Source organism: Ambystoma mexicanum, chromosome 3q (genome assembly GCF_040938575.1).
Source record: "Ambystoma mexicanum isolate Mex_15411 chromosome 3q, UKY_AmexF1_1, whole genome shotgun sequence".
NCBI lineage: Eukaryota > Metazoa > Chordata > Amphibia > Caudata > Ambystomatidae > Ambystoma > Ambystoma mexicanum.
Genome location: NC_090926.1, coordinates 206,525,168 through 206,539,214, shown reverse-complemented (window position 1 = coordinate 206,539,214; position 14,047 = coordinate 206,525,168). Strand labels below are relative to the sequence as shown.

Sequence of the window (14,047 nt, the reverse complement as noted above, 5' to 3'; positions counted from 1 at the left end):
ATCCAAAATACTGCACTGCATAAGGCTCCGAGTCCCGTCCCTTTTAGGGGAAGGCACATGCTGCCAAGCATCTACCAGGGTGATGCCTCACCAGTTTGTAACATAAGTAGCAGCTCATATCTCACCACGCCACCATTCCATCCTAAATGTAGACTGTCCGTTAATCCATGAACATCAAGATTCCATCCCAACCAGTGTGCCACATTACAGTGCCAGGTGTGAGTGTTCAGAGGAGAGTTCATGGAAAGGAGGAGTATTGCAGACATAAACAATTAAATACTTCCAACATCTACATCAGGGTCTTTAACCTTTGGCTCTCCAGGTGTTTTGGACTACAATGCTCGTTAGCCCTAACCAGTAAATGGAGGGACCATGGGCATTGTAGTCCAAATCAACAGGAGAACTGCAGGTCCCAGGCCCCTGGTCTACATCACTAACTAGCATGGGGTGAAGCTAGATCCAGAGCACAAGTTTAAAGATGAGAAATGGACTGACTTAATGTGGTGGACCACACCTTATATTCCATGTCCTTAGTGGGAGCAAATGTCTCTGAAAGCGTAAAGGCTATTAGAATGCTACAAAATGGGCAGAACAATATCGTGGACAGCGCAGATGTCAAAGCACTCACTCTTGCATGATTTCCCGTCACTTCCCAAGCTGAAGCCTGAGCGGCAGCGGCACGTCCGCGTCTTGTGGCTGTTGCCAAGCAGGCAGATGTCTGAGCAGCCACCTGGCTTGTTGTTCTGATCCACTTCACAGGCATGGCTCCTCACTGGGTGAAAGGGCAAGAAAAAGACAATATGCATAAGCAATTATACACACAACCAAACAAATATGTAACCAACCAAAGAGGAAATATTAAGGGCTCTGATCAGGATAGTTGAAGATGGAACTGGATCGGTAGAACATGAAATTGCCCTTGTAAAAGACTGCACGCACAGCTCCACACCATTTCCTATAGCGGCTACAGAAAACTGTAGAGTGATATAGGGAGACTGGATACGAGAAGGGAGATGTAATGACCATATATAAATGCATGAAGAGTTCATCAACAGTGAATTGGACAGCATATATTACAGCTGAGGTGTGCTTAAACGATCAAGTTGCGCATGCAGATCATCATTTGGGGAATAGGGAGGTTGCAGGAGCAACGCGATTTATGCAGAAAGTGTGGTATTTTTAGTGTACCAAGGGTATGGACTTACCAACCAGCGGTGAAAGCAAGGACAAAGCACACCGTCAGGGAAAGGGTAGGACAAGATGAGCTTGGGAAGCAAAATGTGTTTAGTAGATGTACAATTCGAGTAAAGCCAATGCATCTTTTTAAGAAAGGCGACCTTGATCATTCATTGCATTGTGAACTGAGCCTGTCTAAGATATGGCAAGCCACTGCCTGAAAAGGGGGCCAAACTTCTCAAAGAGAGAGGGCATTCCATTCTTGTTCCTCTAGATCACATACATCCACCTGAATTATCCCATTGGGACATCATCAATGCAAAACCTCAACAGTTAAATTCACGGGTGAAGCTACGACCAAGCTGATGGCATAATAAAGATGGCACCTGTTTGGTGAAGATGAGGAATGATCAAAATTCTTCTTTGAAATTACCCATTGAATTACCAGGAATAATTCATTGGGCAACAATAAGTCTTCAATTACAGTCAAAATCATTTAGCAGATCACCACAACCACCCAAATCTCGGGCAAAACTATTTTCCTTCAGAGGTCACCCAGCCTGAGACTTTAAGAAGTGGGCATGTAGGAAGGTTACTAGTCAATCCTTGCAATGGCAACACCAGTTTCAAAAACACTCGGATGAGCATTTTGACTGCTGGAAGCCACTGTGCGCTTCATGCAGCTGGGTTCAGATCCTTCAGCGCCAAACGCATTTGGCCAAGATCACAATCTTGTCAGCATGGATATTAGAGTTAAAGAAAATACAGCAGCAAACCCGATTGGTTAAATCGCAAGTTTGGATCTTGGAACCTGCGTCCCCGGTTGATTTGGGACAATTAGACAGCCATATAAGAAAATATCAATTCCATTATAAATGCTGTTCCTTAAACCGACATTGCGCTGAAAAACCGTGAACAGAAATATTGCCAGAGAGATCTCGCAGACATCTTCAAGTGGGACTTAAGCATAACACCCTGAGATCAACTCCACCGTGGGCTGATGGGCAACTAACCAGCTAAATATATTCCAGAGCTGTTCAGGAAAACCCTTTCCAATTAATACTGGGATTAGGATTTGGGGATGTTTGTTTCACGTTTGCTGCTGCCACATTAATGACCGTTTACACTGAACTCCACTCTCCCAGGTGGGAAATGAGTTCTTCCATCAGCCTCAAAGTGGGAGGGCAAAGGCCCTCACACACCAGGTGCTGGCACCGCCTAGGAGTTGTAGCCATCAAGAATGTATTGCCATGGGACTGCCCTCCATCAAGTATTTGGTTCTGTATGGTTTATTGAACTGTTTGGCCTTCACCTATAGCCTATCAGAACAGTATGCACAATAATTGTACTTCCGAGACTGATGTCTGCATTCAGTTGTGCATGAAACTTGAAGCCTAGAAAGTCCTGCAAAAAAAGCAGGCCTCTAGACTCATCAAGCATACCTTGGCTTAGATCGATTTCTAGAATCTGGCCTGGCGTACAGATTTTGGGAGACAACCCTAGTTTTGATTAATAGGGACCTCAGAGGTTAGCCAAACTCGATCAAGGTAAGTGGATGAGCAGTCAAAACTTAGTCTCAGGAGTGCGAGTGGGTCAGGGGCCCTCAATGAGTCCACACAGAGAAGCACACAATTCATTTTTAGATAGTCGGTAATAAAACAGTTATTTATTTAAGGCCTTTAGAACACACAGACGAAACTAGCAGGTAGTGCTATCACACAATACTCTATAATACAAATATATACAATCACCATTGGGTTCACTAAAACATCAGCAAATAACTTCTCAAGCAAAGCAGGCAGGTACTGTATATTCAATAACATTTAAAACTTGCCCTTAAATACACCTCCTTTAACACCAACGGTAATTCCATTAAAGTTGCCAAAGAGGTAAAAACTTTACATTTTTATTTTGACTCCACCCTCACTTTTGCTAAACAAGTTAACTACATGGCCTCTGCCACTGCATATACATGCAAGCGAATTAGAGCTGGTAAACCATTCCTATCCAAGAATAGCTGTATCATCCTGGCCAGCGCTCTAATCTTATCCAAATTGGACTATTGTAACTCCCTTTACATTGGCGTAAATAAGTACATTGTCAGCAGACGCTCCAGAATAATGCCCTTAGAGCTGCCCTGGGTATAGCAAGGAAAGAGCATATATCAGAGGTAAGGAGAAAAATAACTGGCCATCTACCAGTGACAAAATCCTGCTGAAAACTGCCTCGCTTACTCACAAATGCCTGAACAATGCTGCGCCCTGTTACCTCATTGAGAGATTCAATAGAAAATCTTCTAGCCGGCCTACTAGAACAGCTAATACCACTGCCTGACCGTACCAAGATTTATACTATCTAAAGTCAGGGGACGTAGCTTCCCAGTTAAAGCATCACAGCTTTGGTATTCCCAAAGTGCTGACCAAACCTACTTAAATTGCAGACAGAATCTTATCAATTGGCTCAAAGAAAATGACCACTAATGTACGAACGAACCAACTATACTTTATCTGTCTCCTACTACACCAGCACTGTAAATAGTCCCCAGATTGCTATCTTAAATTATGGTCTTGCTGTACAGTGTTCTTCCTTCTGTATTGTTTGTACCTACCATTACTTGTATTTCTTGTACTTGTATGTCATTATTTGTATTTCTGTATTTTTGTACATTACTGTGTAACCTAAACTGAACGTTTTCTTGTATCTCCTGCGCCCTGATACCCCTGGGTCTGCCGCGCATTACAAATAAACAAACAAAACAAACTAACTTGATTGGAATCTGTCACAAGTTCAATATCCTAACTTTGGAAGTACAAAGCCTAATATGAATGGGGCCTTGTGCCCAAAAGACACAGGTAATAGTTCTTCTTATCCAAAGGATGTAATGGGCTTCTGGTGGTGATTAGTTTCAAACTCTTCAAAGTTATACCATTTTCCAGCAAAGGCAAGTGCTCTCCTTTATTTAAGGCCCAATGCTAACTCAGGAGCAGGATACCCGACCGAGGTTCAACAACCAAGTGGAGTGGAGATAGTTGACAAAGGGACTTGTTCCTAAAGTTATCCTGTGGAGGACGTGGGGGTTGAACAGGCACAAATGCTTACTTGCTCCTCCCGCTACGCCTGACTCCGATGTTCCCAGATGTCTTTGTGGATCATCTGGGATCACTGGGGACTATCTTCCGGTGTTTGTTCCAGAGGGGTGTGCCCAGGAGTTGCGGATTCAAGGATTCCTCCAGTTGAATAGAAAGGCAGGTTGCAAGCCCATTCGGTGAAGATCTGCAGAATCCAGCTACTCGGGCCTCTTTAGGACACTTCACTGGAGGAAGGAAGGAGAGTTCCATCTACGATCACTGTTTGCAGGTGAGGACCGGCTTCCTTCCAGTCATGGTTACAGCAGCAGCTCAGGACAGGTTCCCTTGAAGGTGGAAACTGAAACAAGGGGAGAAGACACCTCATGGCACAAGCTGCCGACCATCCAAGTTCCGGACTCCATTATTGAACAGCGCCACTTCTGGCAAGGTAGCCCAGAGCTGGTCAGTCGAAAGGATGGATCCTCGAGACGGCATTGAGTTGGTCTCACTAGTCCAAGGGCCGACGAACCGCGCAGGGTCTTCAGAGTTCAGGCAGAGGAGCAGGGCTTTACCAGGCCGGACACAGGAAGGGATGCTGGGCCACTTCAGGAGTAATCTTTGGATCTTCAGCAGGCTGCTCTTCAATGGATTGTCTCAAAAATAGATCTCAAAAATAGATCTCAAAAATAGCGGTAGAGAACGCATGCGGACCTAAACCCTCCGGCTCCCGGCGGCCGCTGCAATTATCCTTTAAAATATACCCTCTTTCTGATATCAGGAACCACATCTCCCTAAAACCTTTGGTGAATGCACCTGGGCAACGATCGACGCACTGCTGGGCCAAATCGGACCCGTGGGACCCCCAACGCCGACTCGAAAACCATCGGCCGGCTGGCGGGCGCGCCACAGCCCGCGCGGCGTGACTGGAGACGGCTCCTCACCCCCCCCGGGGCACGCTGTGATACACGCTGGAGGGGTGCCCACGAGATAACAAAACATTCCCTTGGGAGCTCCGCTGAGATCACCGGAGGGTCGCCGGAGGAGTACGCGGGAAGCGCTCCGATGCCTCCTCGCCTGGACCCGCCACAAGCCTCTCATCGGCGGTCTTTCCCCCCCCCCCATCAGCGAGACTGCACCACCCAGGGTTGAGCTGCGGCACACTGGGGACGATCTAGTGCCGCGCTCCCCATCCGGAAGGCATCACGGGGACCGGAACACGGCCAGGTGGGGGTGTGAGTTAGCCCCAGGTGCCACCCTGCTTCTTCCACCCCCTCCTGTTCCCCAAACGACCCCTTATAATCCTGATCCGGCGCCAGGGCCCGGGCAGCCTGAGACCAGAACTTTCGTGGTCCGCAACAGCAGGGTGAGTGGAGGCGGCTCCTCACCCCTCCCCCCGGGACACGCCAACGCTTCGCAGCCGTGATACACACTGGAGGGGCGCCCACGAGACAACGAAACACTCCCTGGGGAGCTCCGCTGAGATCACCGAAGTGCCGCCGGAGAATTACGCGGGAACCGCCCAGACGCCTCCTCGCCTGGACCAGCCACAAGCCTCTCATCGGCGGTCTCTCCCCTCTTCTCCCCCCCCCCCCCCATCAGCGAGACTGCACCACCCAGGGTTGAGCTGCGGCACACCAGAGAAGATCTAGTACCGCGCTCCCCATCCGGAAGACATCACGTCGGCGGGGACCTGATCACGGCCAGGTAGGGGTGTGAGTGAGCCCCAGGTGCCAACCCTGCTTCTTCCCACCCCTGTTCCCCACACAACCTCTTATAACCCTGGTCCGGCGACAAGGCCCGGGCAGCCTGTGACCAGAACTCTCGTGGACCGTAACAGGCAATAACCGCCCTGGGAAATTTATAGGGGCGCGCACTCCCTCGAAGACATCTCCCTTGGATCAGGGTTTTACCACACCGGATCTGCGATGGGGGCACGGATGTGAGGGTCGATCTGCGAGACAGCTCCCCCAGGACACCGCAATTACGGGGTGAGCGCCCCCCCACCGGCCTGGCCCGCCAGTCGGTACGAGAGACCCAAACCCAGGAGATATACGCCCCGCTCTCCTTGAGGCCTGAAAGCACCAGGGTCCCCTCGTGTCACTCCTGGCCCAACTTCGTATTATACCCGTACCGGTTGCCATACTGGGTTTGCCACCTACGACATGGGGAAAGAAAAATCCAAACGCCAAACTCTCCTAAGTAAGATGGACTTTTACACAACAGGGCCCCGCCAGGGAGCGCAGACTTCGGAAGAGGATATTGCCAGTGAGGAGACTCAGGATCCCCCAATTTCTCTCTCCGATCTCATGAAGGCGATTGGGGACTCGAGAACGTCGCTGGAACTCAAAATTGGAGGCCTGTCCTCAGAGGTCTCCCTTATCCGACAGGACCTACGCAACCTCTCCACCAGGGTGGGCGAGGCGGAACAAAGGGTGTGTCACAGAAGACACCGTCCATCGCCTGGAACAACACCTCGCCGCAATTGCTCAGAAAGTCTCCCAACTGGAATACCGCGCTGAGGACAATGAGGGGAGAGCGCGGCGCAATAACCTGAGGATCCTCGGAATACCGGAGAAAGAGGAGAGCCCCTGTGCCGAACTGTTCCTGGAGGACTGGCTGACCCACATCTTTGCTTCTAAAAAGCTACCCAAATTTTTCTCCATAGAAAGAGAACACAGGGTGCCCACCGGCCCACCTACCCCTGGAGGCCCACCCATAACAATGATCGCAAGGCTGCTCCATTACCGGCACCGCAATACGATCCTGCAAATGGCCAGGGCCTCCGGCCCGATCACCTACAATGGATATAAGGTTGGATTCTATCCCGATTACACCAAGGAAGTCCAAAAGGCCCGCCAGTCGTTCAACTCGGTTAAGAAGAAACTCCAGTCATTATCAGTCAAATACGCCCTGTTCTTCCCGGCACTACTCAAAGTCTACTACGAGGGCACCACCTACCTCTTCCACAACCCCAGGGAGGCATGGGACTGGCTTGAAACTCAAATCCTCTCGGGCCCTGGAGTGAGGCGCACACCACTGGGTCCGCCCATACAGAAACCCCGGCCCTCGCCCCCTCGATCCCCGACTAATGCAGGCGACGGCACGGCTGGAAACCTTACAGAGAAGGGATAAACTCTAGGCAATGTGGGGACGATTCTGCAACACGTCAATATGGGAACGCTCACTTAGCGGCCGCCACACCGAGTGCGTTGCAAGCGCTATCGCAGTCCGGGCGACCCCGAAGAAGTTCAATAAGTTATAAGTTTGATGTTTGGGTGACAGGTGCTCCCAGTTTGGGGGGGGGGGGATGTACAGGGAGGGGGGCGTTTTAGGCATATAAGGAATCCGATTTATGGATCGAGAAGGCATGACACCGACGGGCACTGGCGAGGGGGCGCGCACGGCCTCCGGGCGAAACGGCTATTAACACTACTGCTCTCCAAGCGACTGGCGGGTCATCATGGAGCGACCCACTGGCGTCTCCCCTGCGCTCCCTTGAACACTATGCACCTGCCATTGATCCGTCCAGATGACGAGCCACAGCACCCACGCAGATAGGATGACCAACAAGATTTCCTTACTATCCTGGAATGTTAATGGACTGGGCTCCTGCATGAAGCGAAGGCTGGTGCTCCAATATCTTAAATCGCTACTCGCCGGACATAGCTCTTTTAAACGAAACACACCTGATCGGTACGAACTCCAATTTTTTCAAAAGGTCCAACTACCCACACACCTACCAGGCCGGATTCACGAAAGGCGCCAGGGGCACGATGATCCTCGTTCACAAACGCGTCCCCCTACAGGTTAGGAAGGTCAGAGCTGACCCCCGGGGCCGTTGTGTTGCTGCTCGCCGATGTCTGGGGCGAAAAATGGGGCCTCGCAGCAATTTATGCCCCCCCCCCACGCTCACGAAGGAACTACTGTCTGAACTGCGGCATGTCCTCCTGGAGGAAGAGGCCAATCTGTGGGTGATAGGAGGGGACTTTAACAAGGTCATGGACACTGATCTTGATAGATCTCATAGGAGATCCAGAGGTCGCCCCGCCTCTACGCCACTCGCCTTGTTTGCCGAAGCCCTGGGAATGACGGACACATGGCGTTCACTCCATGGCGACGAGGCCGGTTTTTCATTCTTCTCTGGCGCGCACAAATCGTTCTCCAGGATCGATTATGCCTTCATTCCCAGTAGCATAAACCACAGACTCCTGGTGGCTGAGTTCCTCGCAAGGGGTGTTTCGGACCACTCTCCACTCCTCTTGACCCTAAAGAGCGCCTGCCCAGGTCCGGATCGCAACTGGCGTCTGAACACATACCATCTGCGGCTCCCCGAGATAGTGGAGGAACTGGAAAAAAAGACAACAGAGTTTTTCGACCTCAATGAGGGCTCAGTGGATTGCCCGATCGTGATTTGGGAGGCATATAAGACAGTTCTTCGGGGAGAGGCTATCTCGGCGGTTTCTGCCCACCAGAGAAGACAAGCCCAGAAGATCAGAGAGGCAGAGGCATATGTCCTGGAGTGCGAAAGACAGACCCTGGAGCGCAACGACCGAGAGACGAAGGATGCCCTGACCACGGCACAAGATGCCCTCAGTAACCTAGCTCTGGACACAGCACAAACTGCCCACCAGCTCGTCCGGAGTCAAATTTATGAACGCGGCGACAAAGCAAATAAGACACTGGCCTGGCTGGAGAGGCGGCAACAAAACAGGGGACATGTGCGCGCCATCAAGTCACTGGATGGCACACTACTCACGGACGACCCTGACATTGTCGAAGCATTTGCCGCTTACTATGAGAAGCTCTATACCCCACCTGCCGAGAGCTCGCCGGCCGCACCCTCCCATTACCTCGACCGGATCGAGATCCCGAAACTCTCACCACGACGCCAGTCGGAACTCCTGAACGCGGAACTCACAGAGACCGAGGTGCAAGAGGCGCTAACACAGCTCCAACCCGGGAAAACCCCGGGCCCCAACGGCTTCCCCACAGAAACATGGAAATACCTCAGAGGTGGGCTATCGACCCATATGCACCGCATGTTCCTACGTAGCAAAGAACTCGGGGCGCTCCCCCCGGACCTCAGGAAGGCATGCATCATAGTTATACATAAACCTGGGAAACCTCCGGAGGAATGTGCCTCCTATCGCCCCATCTCATTAATTAATGGAGAAGCCAAGGTCCTCGCCAGAGCACTTGCCAACAGGCTACTGAAAGTAATAGAGACCCTTATTCATCCGGACCAGTGTGGATTTATGCCCAACAAGTCCACTCGTTTGAACCTACGCAGGGTCCAACTGGCGCTGTGCAGAGCCAAAGAGATACCGGTCCCACTAGCCCTCCTGGCGGTGGACTTTGAAAAGGCATTTGACGCGGTGGGGTGGGACGCTCTGTGGGCGATCATGGACCGGATGAACCTGGGACACGCATTCATATCATGGGTCAGGCTGCTCTATGCATTCCCGGAGGCCACGGTAAGGGTAAACGGCAGATCCTCTAAATCATTCCCACTGGGTAGGGGTACGAGACAGGGGTGCCCGCTGTCTCTGCTTCTCTTCCTCCTGGCGATCGAACCACTTGCTATTGAGCTCAGAGCTAACACCAACTGGACTGGGTTCGCCTGGCCGGGGGGGGGGGGGGTGAAGACCGCCTTTCGCTATATGCGGACGACCTCCTCGTCGATCTTAGTAACCCATGCATCTCATGCCCTATTGTTTCCCACATCCTTAGGGAATATCAGAACTTTGCGGGTCTGAAAATGAATGAAACCAAAACTATTTATTTCCCAGTCCAGGGTGGTGATTCCGCGATCCCCGAGTTCTGCCCATACCACATCTCTATCAGGGAATTTACATATTTAGGCATACGACTCGACCCGACACTTGAAAGTTTCCCCCAACTGAACCTACAACCTGTGCTTGAGCGGTTCAACAGAGACACTTCCCACTGGCAATCACTCCCCCTGTCGCTGTTGGGTAGAGCCGCACTATTTAAGATGATGACCCTCCCCAGACTCCTCCACGTCCTCCAGAACGCCCCATTCACCATCTCCAAGGAAATCTTTGCACTTATCGATAGGAATCTCCGCACACTATTATGGGGAGGGAAGCAATCCAGAATTGCCCTTGATACGCTCCAAAGATCGGTCTGGGAGGGGGGTATCGACTTGCCCTGCATACGTACATACTACCTTGCAACACAGATCGGTGTGGTAAACGATTGGATGCATGCAGACCCACACTACCGCACATCCGTATCGAGCTGGAGACTATGGCCCCGCTATCCCCACTCCAGACATTGTATGCCACCCACAACCGTCTCCCGAGGCTTCCCAAGACGATTCACCACGTCCGCCGAGCTTGGCGGGAGGCACACAAACTAGTCGGCTGGAAGGGAATCCCAACACTGTCCCAACCTATATGGCACAACGCACTCCTCCCAGAAGTAGTGAAAATGGGTGCTTTCGCTCACTGGCACGCAAAAGGGATACACACACTGGCACATGTAATACTGGGGGGGCGCCTCCTAGACTTCGAGACTATGCAAGTGCAGTTTGGTCTGACGCCCATGGACCAGTTTCGACATGCGCAGCTGGCCCACGCCATCCACGCCCAATTCCCAGACACGACAGACATACCCCCATGCTCTCCCATTGAGACCAATATCCTCCCCCAAGGCATCCCTTCAAAGGTCACCTCCACTCTCTACCAGGCCCTCAATTCTTTTGGGACTACGCAGCTTGATGGGCTCAAGACGAAGTGGGAAAGGGATGTGGGTCAACTGGAGCCAAAGGACTGGGTAGGTGCGTTGATGTCCCCCAGGGAAATTGGGATAGAAAATAAACTCAGACTAATACAATTGAGAATTCTCCACCGCTCGTATCACTCACGGGCTGCGATGGCCAGATGGGGGGGGACTAGATGATGGGACATGTATCAGATGCAAAATTGAGCCCGCCACCTTCTACCATATGATAGGGGAATGCCCAGTGTTACAGCTCTTCTGGGGGGACTGTATTAATATGATCTCGGCCGCCATGGGAACACCAATCCCTAGGGACCCCAAAATGGTACTCCTGGGCATCTGGGGGGAAGTCGACCTGACAAAACATGGGAAAATGTTCCTGTCAATAGCGTTTGGGGCTGGCAAGAGACTTATCGCGGCTACATGGGGTTCTGCTGACCCACTGTGCCTGAACCAATGGAGGAATGACCTGGACAGGTGTGCGGCTTCGGAACGCCGGATCTACAATGCACGGGGTTGCCCCCGCAAATTCAAGAAAATATGGGGCAAATGGCTCGATGCGCAGTAAGCCCCGCCGGTCGATACAGCTCAACATCTTGATTAACTTTACCTGCCTGGACATGCAACTGTCCTTGGCCCCTGGCCCTGTGGTGCCCCTCTTGCCTTTGATATTGTCTTTGTTGCTGCTACGCTATGCCTTTCTCATTTCTTGAATGCCGATGATTCATGTTTCTTGTTATGTTGTTATGCTTTAAAACTCAATAAACAGTTATAAAAAAAAAAAATAGCGGTAGAGCTCCTCCTTTTATCCAACATTTGAGTTGTCAGCAAGTCCAAGCCCAACAATGGTAAGGATCTGAACCATTCAACCAGCCAGTATTTGTCTGAATCGTCAGGGATCAGTACTGGTTTCACATCTGGCCCAGAAGCAGACTTTCGGACACCAAGGATGTGGACTGGGACTAAACAGTCCTAGCCCCCTTCCTGGGCCACACACAAGGGCTCACTCGCATGTGAAAGCCACAGTTTTCCTGGGCAAGTGCATGAACCTATAAGAACTCCACTGACCCAAGAGTGCAGGAAGAAAACCAAGCTACAATGACAGAAGAACACAAACATCTTGTGGCATATCCATTTAAGTGCACTAGCCACCTTTAGTAGCCATATACAGTAAACACAAATGTGCACACCAAAAATAATTCAAAAACAATGTATTGGCTGCCACCAGCTTTTCTTTAGGCACATATAAAAGTAACCAAAAGCCCTCTGTGTAAAAAGATTCTGGCGCTATATAGGTATCCTCATTGCACATCATTGTAAGATGCTGCGTGCAATGTTAAAGATACAAGAATTCAATAGGGAAACGGTTTCCCAGTATTGATAGCCTGAATAAATGACCAGGGTCCCCATGACATATGAACAGAATGCAAGAGAAGTCAAGCTGAAGGCTTTACATCCCTTAAAAAATTCAGGACATTATCAAAAACGGAGCAAAAAGAAACCAGTGTCACAAGAACACTATGGAGGGAAAGTTGCAAAAAGAAATTCTTTCCCAACAGCCTCTACTTCAGCAGCCTCCTACCTTTCTCTTCTTGCATTGTGATCTACATGCGAGTCCCAACAAAACGTGGGTAACATTCCATCCTCTCCCACACTATTTGTGTCTGCTAGGGCAAATGTCAACTTTTCCACCCTCCCCATTTTCTACCGCATCAGACCTTTTACCTGCATGAAGGTTTGTTCTTTAGTCACAACCACTCCCCTTTCAAGCGTCTTCTTCTTCAGATCTTTACATCTATAGGTGCCCTCCCCCTAAGCCCAGCGTTGGAAAATATTTTTTTCTTTTTGCCGCTTTCTCTCCATAGATATCAATGAGACACCTTACTGGTTTTATTGCGTTTAACATCTCCTGACTATTTTGGAGGCAAGTAAAGCATTTGCTGCTCCACTTACATTGCTAAGCTCATGTCTTTTGGGGGGCACTGATCAGTCGCAGGGGCTACCCGTGCAGGAACACTCGGTTCTCCACAGTAAAAGTTTGCTATTTTTCCTGCACAGTGCACCTTCGGTAAAGTGGGGTAGGACAGTCTGTCCCTATAACTTGGCGTTGGGTAACTTTGTGGTTCCTAATGCGGCCCGCATGGGCTGGTGACAGCAGGGTTTTCTTTTTGATACTCTCATGCAATATTGCATTGTACAGCTTATTGGCATTAAGAATACCATCAATTATAAATGGCAGTGCCACAAGATATTCGCCTGTCCTTTGGCAATATGGTAGTTTGACCTTCCTCTTGCCCTAAATGGCTGGATTTCCCATATCTTTTAGTCCCTTTCCTGTGGAAAGTGGTGGTGTGTGTGTGTGTGTGTGTGTGTGTGTGTGTGTATATCCGGATGTGGGGGCTCGGTCTTTCGGGACTCAGTCCACATTCATGCCACAGTGTCTGTTGCTGGACAGATGCGGCGGCCAAAGGCTGCCCAGAATTGGACAGCCTCGGCCTGTTTGTACATACAGATCCTTGCCATTGGTGGGCTGGGGCAATTACATCTCAGATCCTGGATAAAAGGAGATGCTCTTGCAACCATTCTTAAGATCATTGTTGGAATATCGCAAGCAGCCCTTTCTTCACTTGCCCGACAAAGGACTGTGTCTGCAGATTTCTTGAAGATCTTCATCCATGGTTCCACCCTACAAAAGGTCCCGATGCCTGCTCGAAGATCCAGTGACTCTGAACAGTCCCAGAACCATCCTGTGGGATAGCCAGACAACCTCCTGGGCTACTTCAACGGTCGACGTCCTGAGAATGCGTCCCTTCAAAACATTTATGGTCCTCCAAGTCACAAGAGTTTAATGTGTTGCCTGGCATAAAGCCAGTCCGTCGCCAAGTCTGTCATGCCAGGTGTGGGAAGCCCGGTTCATTTTCTATCTTTCCATCATGAAACGTGCACTTTTACTTCTATTTAAAACATAATAATTTCAGTTGTATAATACAAATAAGTCAAAGCAGGAATGGCATTAAAAGGCTATGCATCATGTGTTAAATGCATATAGTAATAAAAAC

The 14,047-nt window shown here is 50.2% G+C and overlaps 1 protein-coding gene across 2 annotated transcripts in view; it reads right to left on the bottom strand.

The window, feature by feature from the left end:
• Positions 1-14,047, bottom strand: part of LRP1 (LDL receptor related protein 1) — a 1,300,039-nt gene that overhangs the window by 806,538 nt on the left and 479,454 nt on the right. For both annotated transcript variants that reach the window (XM_069653565.1, XM_069653566.1), the window contains exon 10: positions 629-772. In XM_069653565.1, coding sequence (XP_069509666.1) covers positions 629-772 — 144 coding nt within the window. The remainder of the gene's footprint in view (positions 1-628; positions 773-14,047) is intronic.